At 37.6% G+C, this 22,286-nt stretch overlaps 1 protein-coding gene across 2 annotated transcripts in view; it reads left to right on the forward strand.

Moving 5' to 3' along the window:
- lama2 (laminin, alpha 2) overlaps nt 1-22,286 on the forward strand; it is a 558,082-nt gene that overhangs the window by 295,335 nt on the left and 240,461 nt on the right. For both annotated transcript variants that reach the window (XM_062033747.1, XM_062033746.1), the window contains one exon: nt 18,513-18,724. In XM_062033747.1, coding sequence (XP_061889731.1) covers nt 18,513-18,724 — 212 coding nt within the window. The remainder of the gene's footprint in view (nt 1-18,512; nt 18,725-22,286) is intronic.

Consider the following 22,286-nt stretch of genomic DNA (forward strand, 5'->3'; position numbering starts at 1 on the left):
AGATGTGTAAGTGTGACAGTATTGACAGTCAACGTTGCATCAGATGTGAGAGATGACATCAGATGTGTAAGTGGGACAGTATTGACAGTCAACGTTGCATCAGATGTGAGAGATGACATCAGATGTGTAAGTGGGACAGTATTGACAGTCAATGTTGCATCAGATGTGAGAGATGACATTAGATGTGTAAGTGAGACAGTCAGAGTTGTGTTGAATTAAAGGTTTGTAGAAGATTCCATAGGAATTGCATTTTTGGCTCCAGTTGTGGAAAAGTGGGGTAGTGATACAAAAACTGCATTTCCTTAAAATTAATTGGAAACAAATAAAAATGCAAATGGCGTCAAGTCACGAACATGTTTTATGAGGAATACCTGTACTATGAATATATTACAACCTTTCACTTTAAAGATTTTGAAGAATAAAAACCAGTGGGGTCATTTTTGACACCTCAGACATGTTAATCATAGTGTTCTATGTTTGCTAACGAGGTTAAAATGTCAACGCAAGAATTCGCCAATGTGTTTACAGTAGTCCAAGTTCATACAACAGGAACACTCTATCTTTTTAGAAACTTTCTGCAGAAATGTTCCGGTGTCGGTCTGGGCCGTTATCTTGTCATTCCTGGGTTGTTCTTGGCCCCGGGCCGCCAGTTAATAACCCTGCATTTTATAGTAAAACAAGAGGCAATATAGGGTTTTATTGGATCTTATTAAATTGCGCTGGAGTACTGTATCTAATAATGTGGCTAGTGAGTGTATATAATTGGGTTAGTTTTTTTTATATGTGCATTTTTTTCAAGCGTCACAGTTTGGAAAAATCCTTCCTTAATCCAATAACAGCCTGTTGGTTCATCATCTGTTTCTCTTTTTAAGCAGCCCACCCCTCCTTATTGGACATCTTCTGTAATCCCTCCCTGACACTACTTTGTCAGTTTTATTGTCATAAAAATACTCAAAGATGTAGTTGAGCAGTAGTAGTGCTGTGCTTGCACCACACATAGATAAAAAAGGACCACATGTGAATATTAATATAGGACTGTCCCTAATGTTTGTCTGCAATACCACATGTGCAATAGTTCAGTGTGCAATATGCATAAATGCTATTTATAACACATTTTTAGTCTTCCATTGTTTTGTTTTTTTACAGTTTATAAAATCTGCACCACAGAATTTCCCCATTTTGGGATGAAAAAAGTATATCTTATCCTATACATACAGTCGTGGTCAAAAGTTGACATACACTTGTAAAGAACATTATGTCATGGCCTTCTTGAGTTTCCAATAATTTCTACAACTCTTATTTTTTTTGTGATGGAGTGATTGGAGCACATACTTGTTGGTCACAAAAAACATTCATGAAGTTTCACATGGACAAAGAAAAGACCTTCTGGAGGAAAGTTCTGTGGTCAGATGAAAACATTTTTTTAGCTTGTTTGGCCACAATACCCAGCAATATGTTTGGAGAAGAAAAGGTGAGGCCTTTAATCCCAGGAACATCATTCCTACCGTCAAGCATGGTGGTGGTAGTATTACGCTCTGGGCCTGTTTTGTTGCAAATGGAACTGGTGCTTTACAGAGAGTAAATGGGACAATGAAAAAGGAGGATTGCCTCCAAATTCTTCAGGACAACCTAAAATCATCAGCCCAGAGGTTGGGTCTTGGGCGCAGTTGGGTGTTCCAACAGGACAATGACCCCAAACACACGTCAGAAGTGGTAAAGGAATGGCTAAATCAGGCTAGAATTAAGGTTTTAGAATGGCCTTCCCAAAGTCTGTGTGGACAATGCAGAAGAAACAAGTCCATGTCAGAAAACCAACACATTTAGCTGAACTGCAGCAATTTTGTCAAGAGGAGTGGTCAAAAACTCAACCAGAAGCTTGTGGATGGCTACCAAAAGTGCCTTAATGCAGTGAAACTTGCCAAGGGACATGTAACCAAATATTAACATTGCTGTATGTACACTTTTGACCCATCAGATTTGGTCACATTTTCAGTAGACCCATAATAAATTGATAACAGAACCAAACTTTGAATGTTTTTTGTGACCAACAAGTATGTGCTCCAATCACTCTATCACAAAAAAATAAGAGTTGTAGAAATTATTGCAAACTGAAGACAGCCATGACATCATGTTCTTTACAAGTGTATGCAAACTTTTGACCACGACTGTATTTAAACTGCTGCTTTTCACCTTGATTTCAAAGCAAACTATCCATCAATTTGTATGTAGAAAAATATAATCAAATATATAGCTAATAATTTAATAAAATAATGAGGTGATTATACATTGTGTGGCCCTCAATGAAAACGAGATTGACACTACTAAAATTAAAAAATATAAATAGCGTCCCTACTTTGATAATAACCCAATCAATAATTGACGTAGCATTGTACAAGTAAAAAAAAAAAAAGGTACATTTTGAGAATTGTAATTTAAAGACATTTTTGTTTTAACAAGCGTATGTCAAAATTCTTGCAACAGTCTGAGACCAGCAGACACTCTGGAAAACTGTCATATACTGTATTCATGGGAAATTTCTATTTACTTAATTATCTTTAAAATATTTATTCATTTGTCTGTCTTTTAGGTAACAACATAGCATAAAAGTTTTGGGCGTATTGTGATGAAATTTTCCGGAAATATGAGAAATGGGATAAGGCGGGGGTCTTTAAAAGGAGGTCTGCAACCCTGAGGGAGTACGCAGAGATACTGCAAGGGGCACGTGAATTTTTTTTTGTTAGTATTCCACTTGCAATTTTCCCAGAAATGTAAACGTCTTTAAATAAACAAGAACATTGGTTTATAAATGGCAGCGACATGGCCATCAGGGGTGCACAACAAATCAATTTGCATCTAAATTCTTATTTATCGCGATTCAATTTAAAAAAAATAAGAATACATTTTTAGAAATATGTTTAAAGGCTATCTTTATGCAACCAAAAGGAGCTTTTTTAACCCTTTTTGAAAAAGTTTCATTATAGTTATTATACCAAATAATACATTGTGAGAACCGTGCTGAATTGATTCTGAATCAAGTCGTCACGCCAGAAATATGGAATTGGATCGAACCTTTGGGTGCCCAAATATTCAAACCCCTGATGACCATTTAATCTACCTTGCAGGTATGAAACAAAAACATGAATAAAAAATTATACTGTCGTATTCTAATAATTTTAGCATACGCGCTAAAGTTGCAAGTTGACAGCAAGCGAAGTGTGAAGTGAAGTGAATTATATTTACGTATATAGCGCTTTTCTCTAGTGACTCAAAGCGCTTTACAAAGTGAAACCCAATATCTAAGTTACATTTAAACCAGTGTGGTTGGCACTGGGAGCAGGTGGGTAAAGTGTCTTGCCCAAGAACACAACAGCAGTGACTAGGATGGCGGAAGCGGGGATCGAACCGGCAACCCTCAAGTTGCTGGCACGGCAACTATAGTGCGATTCGCACTATAGTTGCCAGCTAGCTATTAGCAGCGCTATACTATAGTCTATGAATATCTTAGTATTACATAGGGTTGGGTATTGTTTGAATTTGAACGATTCCGGTTCCGATTCTTTGTTTCGATTCCGATTCCTGGCGATTCTCGGTTCCGATTCTTCTTGTACCATGCCGGGATCAATGTGTTTGACAGGTAGTCCCTGGAAGGTGGTATGTATTTTGGGTTGAGAGTTTTCACCATATCCCTGCAAACATAAACAAACATGTAATGTTGCTGTTACTGTTTAGCCCAGTATCAATTAGCTTAGCTCTAACGTTATTGCTTAACTAACCTAAATGTTGGAGATTCCACCTCTGAAAAGGGATGCAGTCTTTTGACTATGTGTGCAGTGACCTTTCTGTGGCACTCTTCTGTCTGTGGCACCGACATCTTCCCCATTGCCGCTACGGTGAACGGAGTACGCTGAGCACATCGCGGAGCCTGGCTAGAGGGTTGTAAATTGTCTATGAAAAAATACGCGGGCTAATTTGTGAGCTGCCTCAACGTTGGCGCAAAACACGTTATTTATTGCATATACACTACCGTTCAAAAGTTTGGGGTCACATTAAAATGTCCTTATTTTTCAATGAAGATAACTTTAAACTAGTCTTAACTTTAAAGAAGTACACTCTATACATTGCTAATGTGGTAAATGACTACTCTAGCTGCAAATGTCTGGTTTTTGGTGCAATATCTACATAGGTGTATAGAGGCCCATTTCCAGCAACTATCACTCCAGTGTTCTAATGGTACAATGTGTTTGCTCATTGGCTCAGAAGGCTAATTGATGATTAGAAAACCCTTGTGCAATCATGTTCACACATCTGAAAACAGTTTAGCTCGTTACAGAAGCTACAAAACTGACCTTCCTTTGAGCAGATTGAGTTTCTGGAGCATCACATTTGTGGGGTCAATTAAACGCTCAAAATGGCCAGAAAAAGAGAACTTTCATCTGAAACGCGACAGTCTATTCTTGTTCTTAGAAATGAAGGCTATTCCACAAAATAGTTTGAGTGACCCCAAACGTTTGAACGGTAGTGTATATTGTTTTACTTACCGGATTCGGACTGCAGTGCAGTCACTGAGGTGCCAGGCTGGGCGTCGGAGGAAGAGGCGTCGGAGGACGGTCGGCGCAGCGCGTCGAAGACGGGACACGCATTTATTTGTACTCCATGAACTCGGAGGTGCTTCATCATGTTCGACGCGCACCCTCCTAAGCACGAAACAGTCCTGTCGCACGTGTTACATTTCGCCGATATTTCATTTTTTTTAGTAAAATAAAGCCACACTTTCGACAGCCGACGCCCGCTATCCATGCTTGACTGACTCGCTCGGCTACATAGGCTCGGCTATGCTAACACTTCCAGCGGGGGGCGCTTCTTCGTTGGTGTTCAGCGGCTTCTTCTTCCGGTCGGCAGACTTATTCTGTTTTTCCGGTCGGCGGACTGGGTATCGAAACTAGGAATCGAAATTTTAACTTTTGAACGTTTCCGGGAGAATCGGAAAGTTAGTCCCGGTTCCAATCGATACTCGATACTCGATACCCAACCCTAGTATTACATAATAACTACTTTGAGTATGTTAGGATCAGTTTAATTTAAAACACAATTGGGTACCAGATATACAGTATAAGTAGGAGGTTTAGAGGTTCCTGGCCTGGAAAATGTTGAAGAGCCCTGAGTTAGAGTCTTAAAACATGTACTTTTGCTATTAAAAACCATGTTAAAATCATTTTAAAGAATGATTTTACTGCTCCTCACAATTCTGTTAAATGTTTTTGTTTGGCTGTCTGTTGCTATGTTGCCATTTGAAAGGGAGGCGCTGTAGTGGACACTCGGGCCCCAGAGCTCGTAGGCCTGCATAGTCTGCATGCCTGGCCATGCTTTCCACAGCAAAAATTTCTAAGTCTGCTTTTTAATCTTTTTATAAACTCGTCAGCCACAGGGCGAGGCGAACTTGCTCAGTGCCTTTCCACACTTTGACTGGCATCCCCCAGCACTGACAAATATGGAAGGCCGCTGAAAGTGTGGGCGGACTATTTAGTGGGAATCCAACTGTGTTGTCGTTGGAACACAACAGTAGACGATATGAACAAAGTAGTTAACAGGCTGGGTTTAAACGGTTTGTTTGCAGTTGTGTGTAACCGGAAAACAGGTTGCGAACAACACCATTGTACATGTGGACTCTGTCTGTACAACAGTGTTAATTAACATTACATTTGTAAACACTAAAAAACAATGTATGAAAACTAGGGATGGTACCGTTCATATTTGAACCAGTACATTACCAATTTTAATTACCTGGGAATTAATATCGGTACTCAATAGTACCAATTGTTGGTACTTTTGTGTGTGTTAATAAAAATTGTTTTTGATAATAAAATCTCATTTTTATTAAAACTTTTAAAAATGAGCCGATTATGATAACTGTGGTCCAAATATTGTTTTATCATAACATTTCTGAGTCTCATTTGCAAATATGACACTAAATTGCAATTACAGTTGCAAGTCCAAGACGTTAGATGGCAGTAGTGTATAGTTTATGTTGTGTTTTGTTTTTTTGTTGCGCCTTATACTGTGAGTATAGTACTTATTACGCACCAGCTGTTTGATTGTAACATGCATCTTAGTTGTGGTTTTCATTATGAAATTCTGAGGTGTTCAACTCGCTAATGCTAATCCAGAGGTGTCGAAACTACGGCCCGGGGGCCAAGTGCGGCCCGCCGACGTCTTCAATTTCGAAGCATTGTTTTATGACCCAATGCAAACAAGATTTCGTTGTCATGGTGCAAAGAAAAATCCAAGCAACATAAAATGTCAACAGACAAGGTCATACATAAAACAACCTGCTCACTGAACTTTGTAGATATTATAAAAAAATGTCCATGCACCATAACAAAATAAAAATTACACCCATTTAAAACCATTACAAAGCTTTATGGGTAAAATGAAAATACACTCTCCACACATTTCAGCTGCTTGATATTTCTGATTGATTACAAAACTTTGAGGTTGTCAAAGGAGTAAACAAAGTAGAAGTCGAACTTTCACATACTCTTAATATTCAATTATACTAATTATTAATTATATAGCCATACATATATATATATGTGTGTATATATATATGTATATATATATATGTGTATATATATATGTATATACCGTATTTCCTTGAATAGCCGCAGGGGCGTTAATTAATTTAAAACCTCCTGTCACTCCTGCGTTTACCGGAAACCGGCGGGATGGCCGTGCATGCGGTAATTATTTTAAAACCTCTTCTCACTCCGGCGTTTACCAAAAGGAATCCATAAAATTTAGGCGTGCGCTTTGAGTGTGATGTAAGCATACCATCATGAAAAGCACATTTAATTAAAAAAAACGTTATTATGGTCTTACCTGTACTTATAAATGGAGTCCATTTGCAGCTCCTTCTGACCAAAAGCATCGATAACTTGTTTATAGAAGTCTTCCTTATTTTCTTTCTTCAGTTTTAAAAGTCTCTGTTTCGATGGAGATATTCCTTTAATTATTACCTCCTGCTTCGATTGAAAGTCCAGTTTAGAAAACTGGTTTATTTTAGATACCGGTATGTAATCCTCCATGTTAAAAGTTCAGGCAGAGGAAAAAAAAAAAATCTCTTGCTGCGTGTGTTCACTTCTTCTGCAATACCGGAAGTCGCAAGAAGGATCACTAGCGCGGCAGCGCCCTCTACCACCAGGAGGCGGGAGTCATTTAATGACTTATACAGTATTTCACACACGCAGCTACGGTATATTAATAAAACATAGCTGCTTACTGTTCTCTTTAGCATACTGTACCGGTATTCAATAGCTTGGACCTTAAATCCTACTGAAAAGCTCTTTATCTTTTTTCCTTTGTGCGATTGTAAACTACTGAAAGCAGCTTCCTCCATTTTGAAAATGAGGACAGATGCGTCACTCGTGACGTAACGAATTTGACCCGGTGGAAGTTCTAGCCATATGCTAAATATTTTGCGAAACGAGTTTGACCCGGCGAAAATTATAGACATGCGATAATAAAATTAATATTTTGCGAAACGAATTTGATCCAGCTTCAATAATAAACCGGCGATAAGGCCAAGCATGCGTTAATTATTTTGAGAAACGAGTTTGACCCGGCAGTAATTCTAGACGTGCGAATACTATATTCCCTGCGCCAATTCAAGGAAATACGGTATATATATATATATATATATATATATATATATATATATATATATATATATATACACATATATATATATATATATATATATATATATATATATATATATATATATATATATATATATATATATATATATATATATATATGTATATGTGTATATATATAATATATATACATATATATATATATATACACACATATATATATATATATATATACACATATATATATATATATATATATATATATATATATATGTATATATATATATATATATATATATATATATATATATATATATATATATATATATATATATATATACATATATATATATATATATATTAGGGGGGTGGGAAAAAATCGATTCGAATTCGAATCGCGATTCTCACGTTGTGCGATTCAGAATCGATTCTCATTTTTAAAAAATCAATTTTTTTATTTATTTTTTTATTTATATATATATATTTTTTTATAAATTAATCAATCCAACAAAAAAATACACAGCAATACCATAACAATGCAATCCAATTCCAAAACCAAACCCGACCCAGCAACACTCAGAACTGCAATAAACAGAGCAATTGAGAGGAGACACAAACACAACACAGAACAAACCAAAAGTAATGAAACAAAAATGAATATTATCAACAACAGTATCAATATTAGTTACAATTTCAACATAGCAGTGATTAAAAATCCCTCATTGACATTATCATTAGACATTTATAAAAAAATGAACAATAGTGTCACAGTGGCTTACACTTGCATCACATCTCATAAGCTTGACAACACACTGTGTCCAATATTTTCACAAAGATAAAATAAGTCAGATTTTTGGTTCATTTAATAGTTAAAACAAATTTACATTATTGCAAATAGTTGATAAAACATTGTCCTTTACAATTGTACAAGCTTTTTACAAAAATCTACTACTCTGCTTGCATGTCAGCAGACTGGGGTAGATCCTGCTGCTGCATGTATTGAATGAATAGTTTTGAATCATGAAAAAATCATTTTTGAATCGAGAATCGCGTTGAATTGAAAAAAAAACGATTTTGAATTGAATCGTGACCCCAACAATCGATATTGAATCGAATCGTGGGACACCCAAAGATTCACAGCCCTAATATATATATATATATATATATATATATATATATATATATATATATATATATATATATATATATATATATATATATATATATATATATATATATATATGTATGTATGAGTTTAGTTTACATGCAGTTGGCTTTCGGCCCTCAACCAAATCTTTTTGGCCCAATCTGGCCCCCAAGTCAAAAAGTTTGGAAACCCCTGTGCTAATAAGTAGAACGTCAATAGCCAAATCAATGTATATTTGCATCAAGCTAGTGCATTTTTGAAAAAGTGGAGCCTTACTTTACTTACGTTTGAGCATTTGTATTTTTTTGTTAATTTCTCCGTTGGCATTGAAAATTGGGACTTTTCCTCGAGGTAGTTTGGCTGGCTGATTCAGCTCTCAGTGCTGCTGGAGTGACCACCAAGTGCCGAAGTGCGGCAACCGGGCGTGACATCACTTCTTCTTCTCCAGTACACCGCTGAAAAACGAAAGGCAAAAAAAATAAAATGCCAACTTCTGGTCAATGTGAAACGCTTTTATCGGGTATTGGTCAAGTCTAGGGATGTCAATCGATCGGCCTTCGATCAGTATCGTATGTGATTGCCAATTAAGGCCTTTTAATGGCGATCCAAAACGCTGATTCCATCTGGCTGACTTTATTTTTAGTCCCCTGGTTAGCAGTTAATTGTGTATCTCCTTACACAGTGTCTCCCCTTTAATAATATTCACCCCCACTACAGTAAATAAACTGCATTTCTTAGTATTTAAATCATCATTATCAAGTATCAAACATTAATACGGTGAAAAACATTACAGTTACATTACATACCATTCAATGTTACCTGTTACATACCATTAACGTGTCATTTAGTAAAATTAGTACATGAGATCGTATTGATCGGTATTGGAATCGGCAGTATAAATCCCCTGATTGGAACATCCTCAGTCAAGTCTCTATTAAAGCTGCAGATTCTTTGCATTGTGTGAGTTCAGAATTGACTGCACACAACCTTGAATTTCAGAAAGCGCATGTTTCAACGTAAATAATTTTCTTCCACTGAAACTCTGAAAAGCAAATCAAAGCCTACAATACTTCCACGGCCTGTGAAGTATCAAGGTACTTTCAGGCCAAAAGCCTTTACATTTTTTTTTACGCTGTAGTGTGCTTGGCCTATTGGTTTGTTTCATTCTGTAAAGAATAAAAAAAGCAACATATTACAAAGAGCCTGCACATCTTTTGCTAAGACTTGAAGAAATGTTTGATCTTTACAAATGTTGCCTTACTTTTTAGCTATTAAAGGCCTACTGAAACCCACTACTACCGACCACGCAGTCTGATAGTTTATATATCAATGATGAAATCTTAACATTGCAACACATGCCAATACGGCCGGGTTAACTTATAAAGTGCAATTCTAAATTTCCTGGGGAACTTCCGGTTGAAAACGTCTATGTATTATGACGTTTGCGCGTGACGTCAATGGTTTAAACGGAAGTATTCGGACACATTGTATCACAAAATTCCACAGTATTCTGGACATCTGTGTTGGTGAATCTTTTGCAATTTGTTTAATGAACAATGGAGACTGCAAAGAAGAAAGCTGTAGGTGGGATCGGTGTATTGGCGGCTGGCTGCAGCAACACAACCAGGAGGACTTTGAATTGGATAGCAGACGCGCTATCCGACGCTAGCCGCCGACTGCATCGATGATCGGGTGAAGTCCTTCGTCGCGCCGTCGATCGCTGGAACGCAGGTGAGCACGGGTGTTGATGAGCAGATGAGGGCTGGCGTAGGTGGAGCGCTAATGTTTTTATCATAGCTCTGACGAGGTCCCGTAGCTAAGTTAGCTTTAATGGCGTCGTTAGCAACAGTATTGCTAGGCTTCGACAGGCGGCACAGCATTAACCCTGTAGTTACAGGTCCAGTGTTTGCTTCGGTGTCTCCTGATAGTAGTATTGTTGATCTGCTGTCTATCCTTCCAGTCAGGGGCTTATTTCTTTTGTTTCTATCTGCATTGAAGCACGATGCTATCACGTTAGCTCCGTAGCTAAAGTGCTTCACCGATGTATTGTCGTGGAGATAAAAGTCACTGTGAATGTCCATTTCGCGTTTTCGACTCTCATTTTCAAGAGGATATAGTATCCGAGGTGGTTTAAAATACAAATCCGTGATCCACAATAGAAAAAGGAGAAAGTGTGGAATCCAATGAGCCCTTTTACCTAAGTTACGGTCAGAGCGAAAAAAGATACGTCCTGCACTGCACTCTAGTCCTTCACGCTAACGTTTCCTCATCCACAAATCTTTCATCCTCGCTCAAATTAATGGGGTAATCGTCACTTTCTCGGCCCGAATCGCTCTCGCTGCTGGTGTAAACAATGGGGAAATGTGAGGAGCCCTTCAACCTGCGACGTCACGCTACTTCCGGTACAGGCAAGGCTTTTTTTTATCAGCGACCAAAAGTTGCGAACTTTATCGTCGATGTTCTCTACTAAATCCTTTCAGCAAAAATATGGCAATATCGCGAAATGATCAAGTATGACACATAGAATGGATCTGCTATCCCCGTTTAAATAAAAAAAAATCATTTCAGTAGGCCTTTAAGATCCTAGGGGGAGAATCTTGAAACCTGATTATTGGGGTGACAATTCGATTCAGAATCAATATCCAACCATCCATTTTCTACCGCTTGTCCCTTACGGGGTCGCGGGGGGAGTTGGAGCCTATCTCAGCTGCATTCGGGCGGTAGGCAGGACCAACACAGATAGACAGACAACATTCACACTCACATTCACACACCAGGGCCAATTTAGTGTTGCCAATCAACCTATCCCCAGGGCATGAATATATATAGGAAAATTATAATAAAACCTTTTAAAACAGGTTACATGTTACAAAATGTTCTCTTAGCTGCAATGTATGACATAGACACGCAACGATTAAGCACGTCTCTTTTTCTATTAAGTCTTAGAAATACTGAATGTTAAAATTGAATCTTGAAAATTATTGTTTTATCTTTTATTTCATTTATTTTACTTATTTAATTTTTTTATTTAATCCTATTATAAATCATTTTAAAATTTTGCAATAAAAATGAATTGTGATTCAAATGTGAATCTAATTTTTGAGCACCAACATAAGATCCTATAAATGTAGAATCCCCTGATGAGGTGGGATTTGTTTCTTTAAAGTATACCTACTCATCATGAAAAAAATCCAGGTTTGCTGTATATAGATTACCAATAAAGTACAGTATATTAATTTATTGTAGTGCTGTCAAATGATATATTTCTTTAAATCCGATTAAGCACACTTCATTTTGGATTAATAACACTTTTTATTTGCTTGCATAATTTATATGGACTTTTAAATGGACCCACTATTTTTTTATTTATTCAATTCATTTGTATTTTATGTTATTAACATTTTATTATTAGAATACGCTACAATATTTTTTGTTTTGTTTTATTTGAATACACGTCATTTATGTGATCTAAAAATGGTGAAAACATGTTTTTATTTAAGTATATTAATGAGAAATAGTTTGGGGCCGAAAACACAACATAGCCTAACACAGCGCTCACCCAATCACCAGTCAGGACTCAGCCAGTACACATTCACGGCCTCGCAGACAGTCAGATGTTATAGAAATGCACATTTCCCCCACTTTGGTTAAAAAATGTTTTCCTTCAAATGGATTTGAAACAAAGAGACAGGTGTAGATCAAAGAAAAAAAGTTGATTTGTAAAAAAAAAACAACCAAAAAACACACAAACTAGCACAAATGTATTTTGTGTTTATAATATTTTCTTATGACCTCAAGAGTAGGAGAAAATACATGTTCTTCCAGTAGCATCAGGAGGATCTACCCCAGGTAAAGTTGTCAAATGTACCTTCTGTCTTTGTAAACTGTGTCAACTGACGGATAAATTGGCTAAATGTCCTTGCTAACATGCTCCGGGCCATTACGGTTTAATTTACCAGAAAGGTCAGAATCCAAATTTTAAGGGTGGCTGGCTTGATTGCACGAGTTGGGAAAAAAATGGTTAGAGCTTCTTTAAAGGTCATCTATTTTGATGGTGCTATTTCCAACATTGTTATTATAAATGTTAGTACTGCAATCACCGTTCATTTAATGTAACTTCAAAACATCGATAGAGGCTTCCACTCTAATGGACGCCATTTCTCAATCGATTCCTGGGTGCGTTCAAATAAATAAACACCTCCTCTTAAGGAACAGTTTATGCCACTTATATATATATCTATATTTTTATCGAATAACATTTCTTTCAAATGTATGTCGTTTAATTTTTTTTTTTACATATTAGGGTACCGCAGTTTTGACTGCCTCTGTTAGCGGGATTTTGCAGTCTGGCTACGTTGTGACGTCAGAACAAGTTGGACGTACTTATTTAGACAATAAATCAAGCTCTCAACCAGAGGGGGACAAACTCCTGCCAAAAAAATGTAGGATCAAGTGTTATTTTCATCTAAAGACCGCGTGTGCATAATAACGCCGACGCGCAACACACAGTGACATAAATGCTGCTTAAATCAGCTTTTTTTTAATGCAGTCTGAAATGGTCTGAGAGTTTGCAGGTGTACCCATTGTTATGACCGGGTGAATCTATATGTTAAGTTTGTATTCGACCCTGTCTGCAAAAAAAATAGCGGTGACGACTTCAAGATATTTATTTAAACAGTGTAGATTTTTAAAAGATAAGCTATGATACTTTTGGAAAGAATGGGGCATGATTTCATTTTTAATCTGGAAACTTTACAGACATTTTACACCCAGGAATATCCAGAAAAAAATATATGTATACAGCTTTGGTTGGTTACTAATGGTGTAAAAAAAACAACAATTTTTGAATGAATCGCGGTTCTTTTTTGAAACAATTCTTAATTGATTAAAATATATATATATATATATATATATATATATATATATATATATATATATATATATATATATATATATATATATATATATATATATATATATATATATATATATCTCTTTAAAAAATTAAAAAATATATATAGCTTTTTTTTTTATCTGTCCTGTCCAGCCACTCATGCAAATCATATTGTTGATGTAGATGATCATATCTGCTGCACAGATTTACCTTAGAAAAAAGAAGTGTTGGATACTTCACCTGTTGCCCTATTTGTATTTGACTTTATTAAATGTTTGGGTATGGTTTTATTAAACAAAAACAGTTTTCTTTTAAGTAATAGAAATTTATCACAGGTGTTTATCTATTTTATGGAGGGAAGTAGTTAATCTTAGAACTGGCACCCAATTTTATTAAAAAGTATTCATTTTGAATCGTTATCCTCAAGAATCGAATCGTGTGGTGCCCAAAATTCACAGCCCTATTGATTAGACTTAAAAAATATATTTTTTTTCTTTTATATTCTCCTCACAATTCTTCCACAAATATAAATGTATTTAAATAAACAAATAAAGAATATTAATAATAATAATGATGAAATTAATTAATATTGAATGTTTAAAATAAAAACATGAATGTGTATTTGATTATCCTATTATTGGACAATAACAAGTTACCTTTGGGACCAATTTAAAACACAACTTAATGCAAGCTATAGAGAGACCACAAGCAAGTGTTTTAAATGTAGATTGAAACCATCATAGGTCCCCTTTCAGGGCTACTCTGTCCAACAATGTTGAGTGTTCTGGGGCCTCATGTATTAAGAGATGCGTGGATATCCTACTTGGAAAAATGGTGTACGCTCAAATCCAATGCATTAAAGTCCGGCAGTCATTAATCCAAGCACATTTCTTTTGTACATCCCAATCAACGTGGAATTGAGCGCACATGTTGGAGTGGCTCGTCACTCCCTGTCCACGCCCTCATTTAAATGCGCACATCGTATTTAAATTAGCCATGTGTCTGAGATATAATATGCAAGACAGCTAAAATGAAGGAACTCACTGACAAGGAGTTGGAGGTGCTACTTGCTGAAGTGAAAATATACCTTTTGGCACGCTGTCCTCTGGCGTTTCCGGCGAACGAAAGACGGTTGAGTTTGGCTGAATTGTGCGAGGCTTTCAACGTCCTGGATTAGGACAACCGCACACAAGAACACATGAGAAATAAATGGTACTAGATTAGGAAGAAGGTTAGGAGGAAGATAGAAGTGTCCAAAACAGGATTGGTGATAAAGTGGTGCTGCACCCCGTTTGAAAAGATAGTCGCTGCAATGATACGTAAAACTTTAAAAGAGGTAGGTGACTGATTACCCTTAATAAAATTACAATTTGTGTAATTTACAGCAAAATGTGTTCATACAATAGCCTGCTCACAGCCAGATTAGTCTCATGTGAAAATTGTGTGATATTTGGTTTGAAATCTGATTACAGTTTAACATGCCAGCACCTCAAAAATACACGAAAGACTTAGACTCTTGTTTGATTGCTCAATTTATTATTACAACCCAGGAGAGCTACTTGCGGTAGCATCTGTACACGACACAAAGGCGGGCCGATCCTCCATTGTCTCCAGTGCCATTAATGTGCCAAGCTGGTGCTGGAGTCACAGGAACAGGCCTGGCCCTAACCAACCTGGCGCCCTAGGCAAGATTTTAGGTGGCGCCCCCCCCACATCGGCAGTGAAGTGTATATACTCACAAGAAACCGAATAGCTTTGTCTTTGACCTTTTTTTTTACTTAAAGAAAGCAAATCAACATATTATATGAGAATGTTATGTTATGATTATCTTTAACCGAATCACAGCAGTGCTCAAATTATAAAACAGCATTCCCTCTCATGTGATATTGCTTAATTAACATTAATGATGTGCACTTTAACAACTAGGCTTACAACTATACCTAATATATAAAGGGGTGGAAAAGTGACTATTACCTGCAGGGCAAACATTAGCTAACCAGAAGGCAATAACAATGTCAACAAAAAACACCTGCTTAAAAGATCTAATACAAATGTCCCTGAGGAATGTAAGGTGGGAGTACTGTAATTACCTAACGTTACATTATTATTTTCCATAACAATTTAGCCCCCTCCACAATATTAACCCGACGTTAAAACAGAACTAGCTATTTATTGATTAGCAATTGCTGAATCATGTAACATTAGCTTAATGCTAAAAAAGCCAGGTTACTATCACATTCTGTAACAGACAAATAATTTCATGTAGGCTAACGTTACCTACCTGCTACCTCTGTCTTTTTCTCGTTTCTCCTCCTCTTCTTTTCTCTTTTTTCTTCCCTGGGCACCTGACAGTTTTGGCCGTTTTGACATTTTGTGTTGAAGGGAAGGAAGGGAGGGGGCGCACTGTGCGGGTGGAGGGGGGGGGGGGGGGGCGTAATGTTGTAACAAATAATATTTCTATTAAATAGGCTTTACTTTGCATTTTAATTAACGTGGGATTATTTTTTGTATTTAGAAATAATAGTACCAACTTTTTTTTTTTTCTCTTTTTTTTTTCTCTAACATTTGTGGCACTGGCGTGGCGCCCCCTGATGGACGGCGCCCTTAGCATTTGCCTATATGGCCTATGCCACGGGCCGGCCCTGCACAGGAACACATTGTGACAGCAATAGGTGGCAAAATGGTCGCCAAGTAATTAAGTATTTAACGCATTGACGAAAAAGTGAATTCTGTGTCCTTGCCTCGATCTTTTACATTGTTGAAATCAAACCGCTAAAATAACCACGGCCTGTGGAAATGTGCGCACGTGAAGCCTGAAGTTGGCGTGAGGCTCCGCACATTTCCACGTTCAGTTCACTCTTGATGCATCTCAACTTTGCCGTGAAAAAGGTCAAAGTGAATACATGAGGCCCCAGGACTCCAAGCGCAAATTCACCTTATTACCAAACCTAAAAAATAAATGTTTTTCCACGATCCTAATTTATGACCCTAATCTTTTCACTCGCCATCTTACCAGTCATGCAAAATGCCAACTTCCTGTCCACTAAGGCCATGTCTACACTAAGTCGTTTAACCCGGCTTAAACTAATAATTATTTAGCCTTAACCCCGTTTCAGCCACACTAAACCAGCGTTTAAGGTCCCCCTCCTGACTTACACGGGTAAGTCAGCCGTGTATTTCTTGAATCTCCGGCACTTAGCTTTGTATGGACTCATTGATCGTTTACAAAGTGAGTTTGGAGAGGAAGTGACGCCAGAAAGACGCTGCCCACACGGGAAGTGACGCCACAAAGAATGCGCCACAGCCAGCTTCATAATAAAGCGGTTTCGTAGCTCGGAGCTAACCACTGGAAATATAGAGGCGAGTCATCCAGACATGCCCGTGTTTCTCCTTCCTCTACATGTACAGACGCTTGTGGAAATCACACATGAATACCTTAAGAGAAAGCAATTGCAGCTATTTCGGATACAACACTTCTCAGACGGCAAGAGAACTTCCCAATGTCCGGCCGGGTCAGCTGTGATGCTACTTAGCGAAAAACTTTGTCCATTTGTTGAAGGAGAGAACGAGAATGCGAGCTCCCGTGGATGTGATAAAAAAGGTAACGAGTGCTTTGTATTACCTGGCCGTCGAGGAAAACGGTGGCAAAGCAGACTGTATAAGTTATTGTCCGCCATGAATGTCACATACTCAACGTCTCGGTCCAGAGTATATAAAGTCACCAAAAACGAATGAACAATGAAGGTGAAGGCAAAAGAGTGAGGAGTGTCCTGACCAGATATCTACATCCCTAGTTTGATTAATGTTAAATGTTTTTATCACATTGTTTATGTGTCTAATAAAGATTTGATTAATTTGTTATGTGTCAGGTGTGATTCACTACAATAGGGCCCCACAGCACACTGGATTCCAGTTAATTGAAATACCACAACACTGGATATTGTTCAGATAAGTTACATTTAAGATCTTGCACACAAAGCAACGCTGGAGGTGACTATTGACATGTGCATTTTCTGCGCATGCGTACTAGGTCGCGTTGCGCCGGCGGACGGAGGGGGCCGGGGGTCTTAACGGTGGCATTGTTGTGTGTGGACACGGATAAGGTTAGGTGGGATTTACCCTGGATAACCTTATCCGGTTTAGTGTAAACGGGGCCTCAGAGGGTTCAAAGCGAGTTTAAGCCCCCCTCTTCCTCTTACTATAAATACTCTGACTTCCTTTGGGGTTCTTTTGAAATGAAAACTAGAAAACCAAGAGAGAATAGAATTAAATGGAATATAATGATAATATATAAGACAAACACAAAGTCCTAATGTTTGAAGGCGACACACACACACACACACACACACACACACACACACACACACACACACACAAAAGCTAATAATCCTGCTCAATTGAGTACCATGGAGGGTCAGTGGTAATAATGGCTGGCTGCTCTTGACTCTTCTCCCCTCTTTGTCCTTTTCCTCTCCAAACTCAATTCTCTCTCCAATCTGAAGACCCGTTCCCCCTCGTCTTCTTCTCACGGTCCTCTCACTTTTCAATATCACTTGTCCTTTCTTATTTCGTCTCAATTTCCCCTTTTAGCCTCGACTGCGTCCTTCCTGCTGATTGTGTCATGGCACTCTCAGACTCCCTTTAATTATAAAGAAAATGAGAAGGAACAAATATTGGAAACGCGGTACAATGGACACTTGTCCCGCACTCGTGTGCCCTCGTACTCGCTCGCATTAAACCAATCAAAATGCAAAACCTGAATTTGTCGGTTAGAAGTCGACACAGCTGACAGCTAATCTGTCTCCATGCTGCCTCCTAGGTGTGCCAACGGGTATTACGGCCAACCCGGCGTCCCGGGGAGCTTCTGCCAGCCCTGCGATTGCCATGGTAACCTGGACCTGACTACACCTGGCAGCTGTGATCCAATCACAGGCCAGTGTCTGCACTGTCGCCAAGGGTACGGCGGCGGGACATGCGACAGTTGCGATGAAGGTTACTTTGGCGACGCCATCACGGCGAGGAACTGCCGCTGTAAGTATTAATGTATACTATTTGAACTATTTATTTAAAGATCCTGGGTTCGATCCTACATTCGATCCGATTTTCTGTGTGGAGTTTGCATGTTCTCCCCGTGACTGCGTGGGTTCCCTCCGGGTACTCCGGCTTCCTCCCACCACCAAAGACATGCACCTGGGGATAGGTTGATTGGCAACACTAAATTGGCCCTAGTGTGTTAATGTTGTCTGTCTATCTGTGTTGGCCCTGCGATGAGGTGGCACCTTGTCCAGGGTGTATCCCGCCTTCCGCCCGAATGCAGCTGAGATAGGCTCCAGCACCTCCCCCCCCCTTCGCAACACTAAAAGGGACAAGCGGTAGAAAATGGATGGATTTAAATGAAATGCAAGTTGAAGGCACCATTAATACAGTCATTCACAAAAATACTTTCCTTTTAGCAATCATTTTTATCAAAGGCATACCGTATTTTCCGGACTAAATTTTTTAAGAAAAATATTAGCCGCATGGGACTATAAGCGGCAGATGTATACATTGTGAAATTAGTTATTTACGCAGAAAAATTTGAAATGTTTATTTGCATACTTTAATTGTTTCCAAACGGTGTCTGTAACACGACAGTAAAACAGCGGATCAAACAAAATAGAAATCATTGTCATGGACCCGCTAGCTCTCCAATCAAATAAAAAGACTAAATAACTCCACGGTGACGTTTTGGTGAATTTACTGAGGAATTTGTGAAACTGAAACATTAATACTATGTTTTTGTTTTTCACTACGCTTTATGTAAAAACCTGCACTGCAACAACGTAATTTCCCCATTGTGGGATAAATAAATGTCTATCCTATCCTATCCTTAATAATAATACTACAGACACTCGTAAACATGTTAGCATATTAGCTCATGCTAACGACGGTAGCGTCATTACATTACGCTAGCACGTCCAAATATGCATGAAAACACTCCTACAGACATCACACATGGGACGGTTTAGTAAATATAAACAGTTTTAGTTATATTGTAAAACTTCAAAACGTTGCTTGGAGTAGAAACTTTATGGACGGCTAAAAGATGAACATGGAACTCTGGTTGAAAAAAAAAACAAAAAAAACACTACTTGTAAATGGAAGGACACATGCAGTAAGCAAACTCGTTCATAAGATAGCGCCATAGCACAAACAAAACACTTTCTAGGTGTATTTGCCTGGTTGTTTTTTAAAGCTTTTTTTATGGCTGTTTTCAGAGAAAAATCCATACTGTATTTTTCGGACTATAAGTCGCAGTTTTTTTCATAGTTTGACCGGGGGTGCGACTTATACTCAGGAGCGACTTATGTGTGAAATTATTAACACATTATCGCAAAATATCAAATAATATTATTTAGCTCATTCACGTAAGAGACTAGACGTATAAGATTTCATGGGATTTAGCGAGTAGGAGTGACAGATTGTTTGGTAAACGTATAGCATGTTCTATATGTTATAGTTATTTGAATGACTCTTACCATAATATGTCACGTTAACATACCAGGCACGTTCTCAGTTGGTTATTTATGCCTCATATAACGTACACTTATTCAGCCTGTTGTTCACTATTCTTTATTTATTTTAATTTGCCTTTCAAATGTCTATTCTTGGTGTTGGGTTTTATCAAATAAATTTCCCCCAACAATGCGACTTATACTCCAGTGCGACTTATGTTTTTTTCCTTCTTTATTATGCATTTTCGGCCGGTGCAACTTATACTTCGGAGCGACTTATACTCCGAAAAATACGGTAAATTAGCCGCACCGTCCTATACGCCACAGGGTGCAAAGTGTAAGAAAAAAGTAGAGGCTTATAGCCCGAAACTTACGATAATTGTTTTTGATAATACATTTAAATAATTTTATTGCAACATTTAAAAATGAGTTCATTGTGATAACTGTTGTCCAGGTGTTATATCTTATGCCATTGTAAGGTAATTATACAAACACAGACATTCGTAAAAGTGTTAGCATGTTAGCTAATGCTAATGACGTGATAGCGTGTACAAATATGCATGAAAACACTCCTACAGACATCACACATGGGACGGTTTAGTAAGTAAGAATTGTTTTATTTATATTATAAAACGTAAGAATATTGCTTGGAGTGATGAATGAAGAATTAATAAGAGTAGAAACGCTATGGACGGCTACAAGACGGAACCGCATTTGTACTTCCGGTTTAAAGCTCAGTCCAATGAGCAGGGCACGGCAGCGCCTGCAGTGAGCAAACTCATCCAAAAGATGGTGCCATAGCACAAACAATAACACAGATGTTCAGTGTATTTGCTTGTTTTTTTTTCCAACTATTTGCATTATGGCAGTCAGCAAAGAAAAATCTATAAACTTGCCTCACCGTTTTATAATCCACAGGGTACAAAGCGTGGGGGAAAAGTTGTGGCTTATTGTCTGGAATTGACGGTAAATCTATAAAAATGACGCACTTTAGATTAGTCTGTGTACAAATTTATAGCTTTACTGTCCACGATCAATGACTCAATACAGAGTTGCTATTGTCTAAATCAGGGGTCCCCAAACTACGGCCCGCGGGACGAGTCCGGCCCGCCAGCGTCCAAAATCAGGCCCGCGGGAAGTCCCAAGTATAAAAAAATAAAATTAAAAAAATTAAAATTATTTTTGTATTTTTTAAAATTATTATTTTTCTTATGTACTTTGTACCGCTTGCTACTCACGGTGTCTCCTAGCCGCTCAGGCAAATCATATTGTCTAAAAATGCATTTTCTCATCGATAACGTGACATCATCGCGCGCGCGGAAAGTGCGCTATATATATCTAGTATATATATATATATATATATATATATATATATATATATATATATATATATATATATATATATATATATATATATATACAGCCCGGTCCCCGGCCAAATTGTTTTAACCCAATGCGGCCCCCGAGTCAAAAAGTTTGGGGACCCCTGGTCTAAATAGTGGTCAACACGAGTGAAGCATGGTGGTGGTAGGGGCTGCATGAATTCTGCTTGCACTGGGGAGCTGTGGTTCATTCCATTTCCAACATGTACTGTGACATTCTGAAGTAGGGCTGAACGATTTCAGGAAAAAATCTGATCACGATTTTTCTGACAGAAATTGCGATTTCGATTTTGACTCACGATTTCTTTTCAAATCAAGCTTCAGTAACAGTAACAGATTTAAAACATGACAAAAAATGATATACCATGAAAACATTAAATGCTATGTAATGCAAGGATGAATACTAAAAGATAAGAATTGCTTCAAACATGTATTTATTAAGAAACATGCATGTACATTCTCCAAAGTTCTTGACCAACAGCAGTTATTAAAACTAAAGAACTAAAACCAGTACAAAAACCTTAATTATGTTAAGATAAATAAAAAAGTTTAAGTTAAATAAAATACAAAACAATTCCAACACAAAAAGCAATGCTTAATATATAATAAGAAAAACAAAATTCAACAACTTCAATAAAGGAAAAAAAGGATCCTGACCTTATGTAAACAGTCTTATACTCAAGTAGGTAGGTCAGTCTTTTATGGCTCAAGAGAGCT

This window comes from Entelurus aequoreus, linkage group LG23 (assembly GCF_033978785.1).
Source record: "Entelurus aequoreus isolate RoL-2023_Sb linkage group LG23, RoL_Eaeq_v1.1, whole genome shotgun sequence".
In the NCBI taxonomy this organism is placed as follows: Eukaryota; Metazoa; Chordata; class Actinopteri; order Syngnathiformes; family Syngnathidae; genus Entelurus; species Entelurus aequoreus.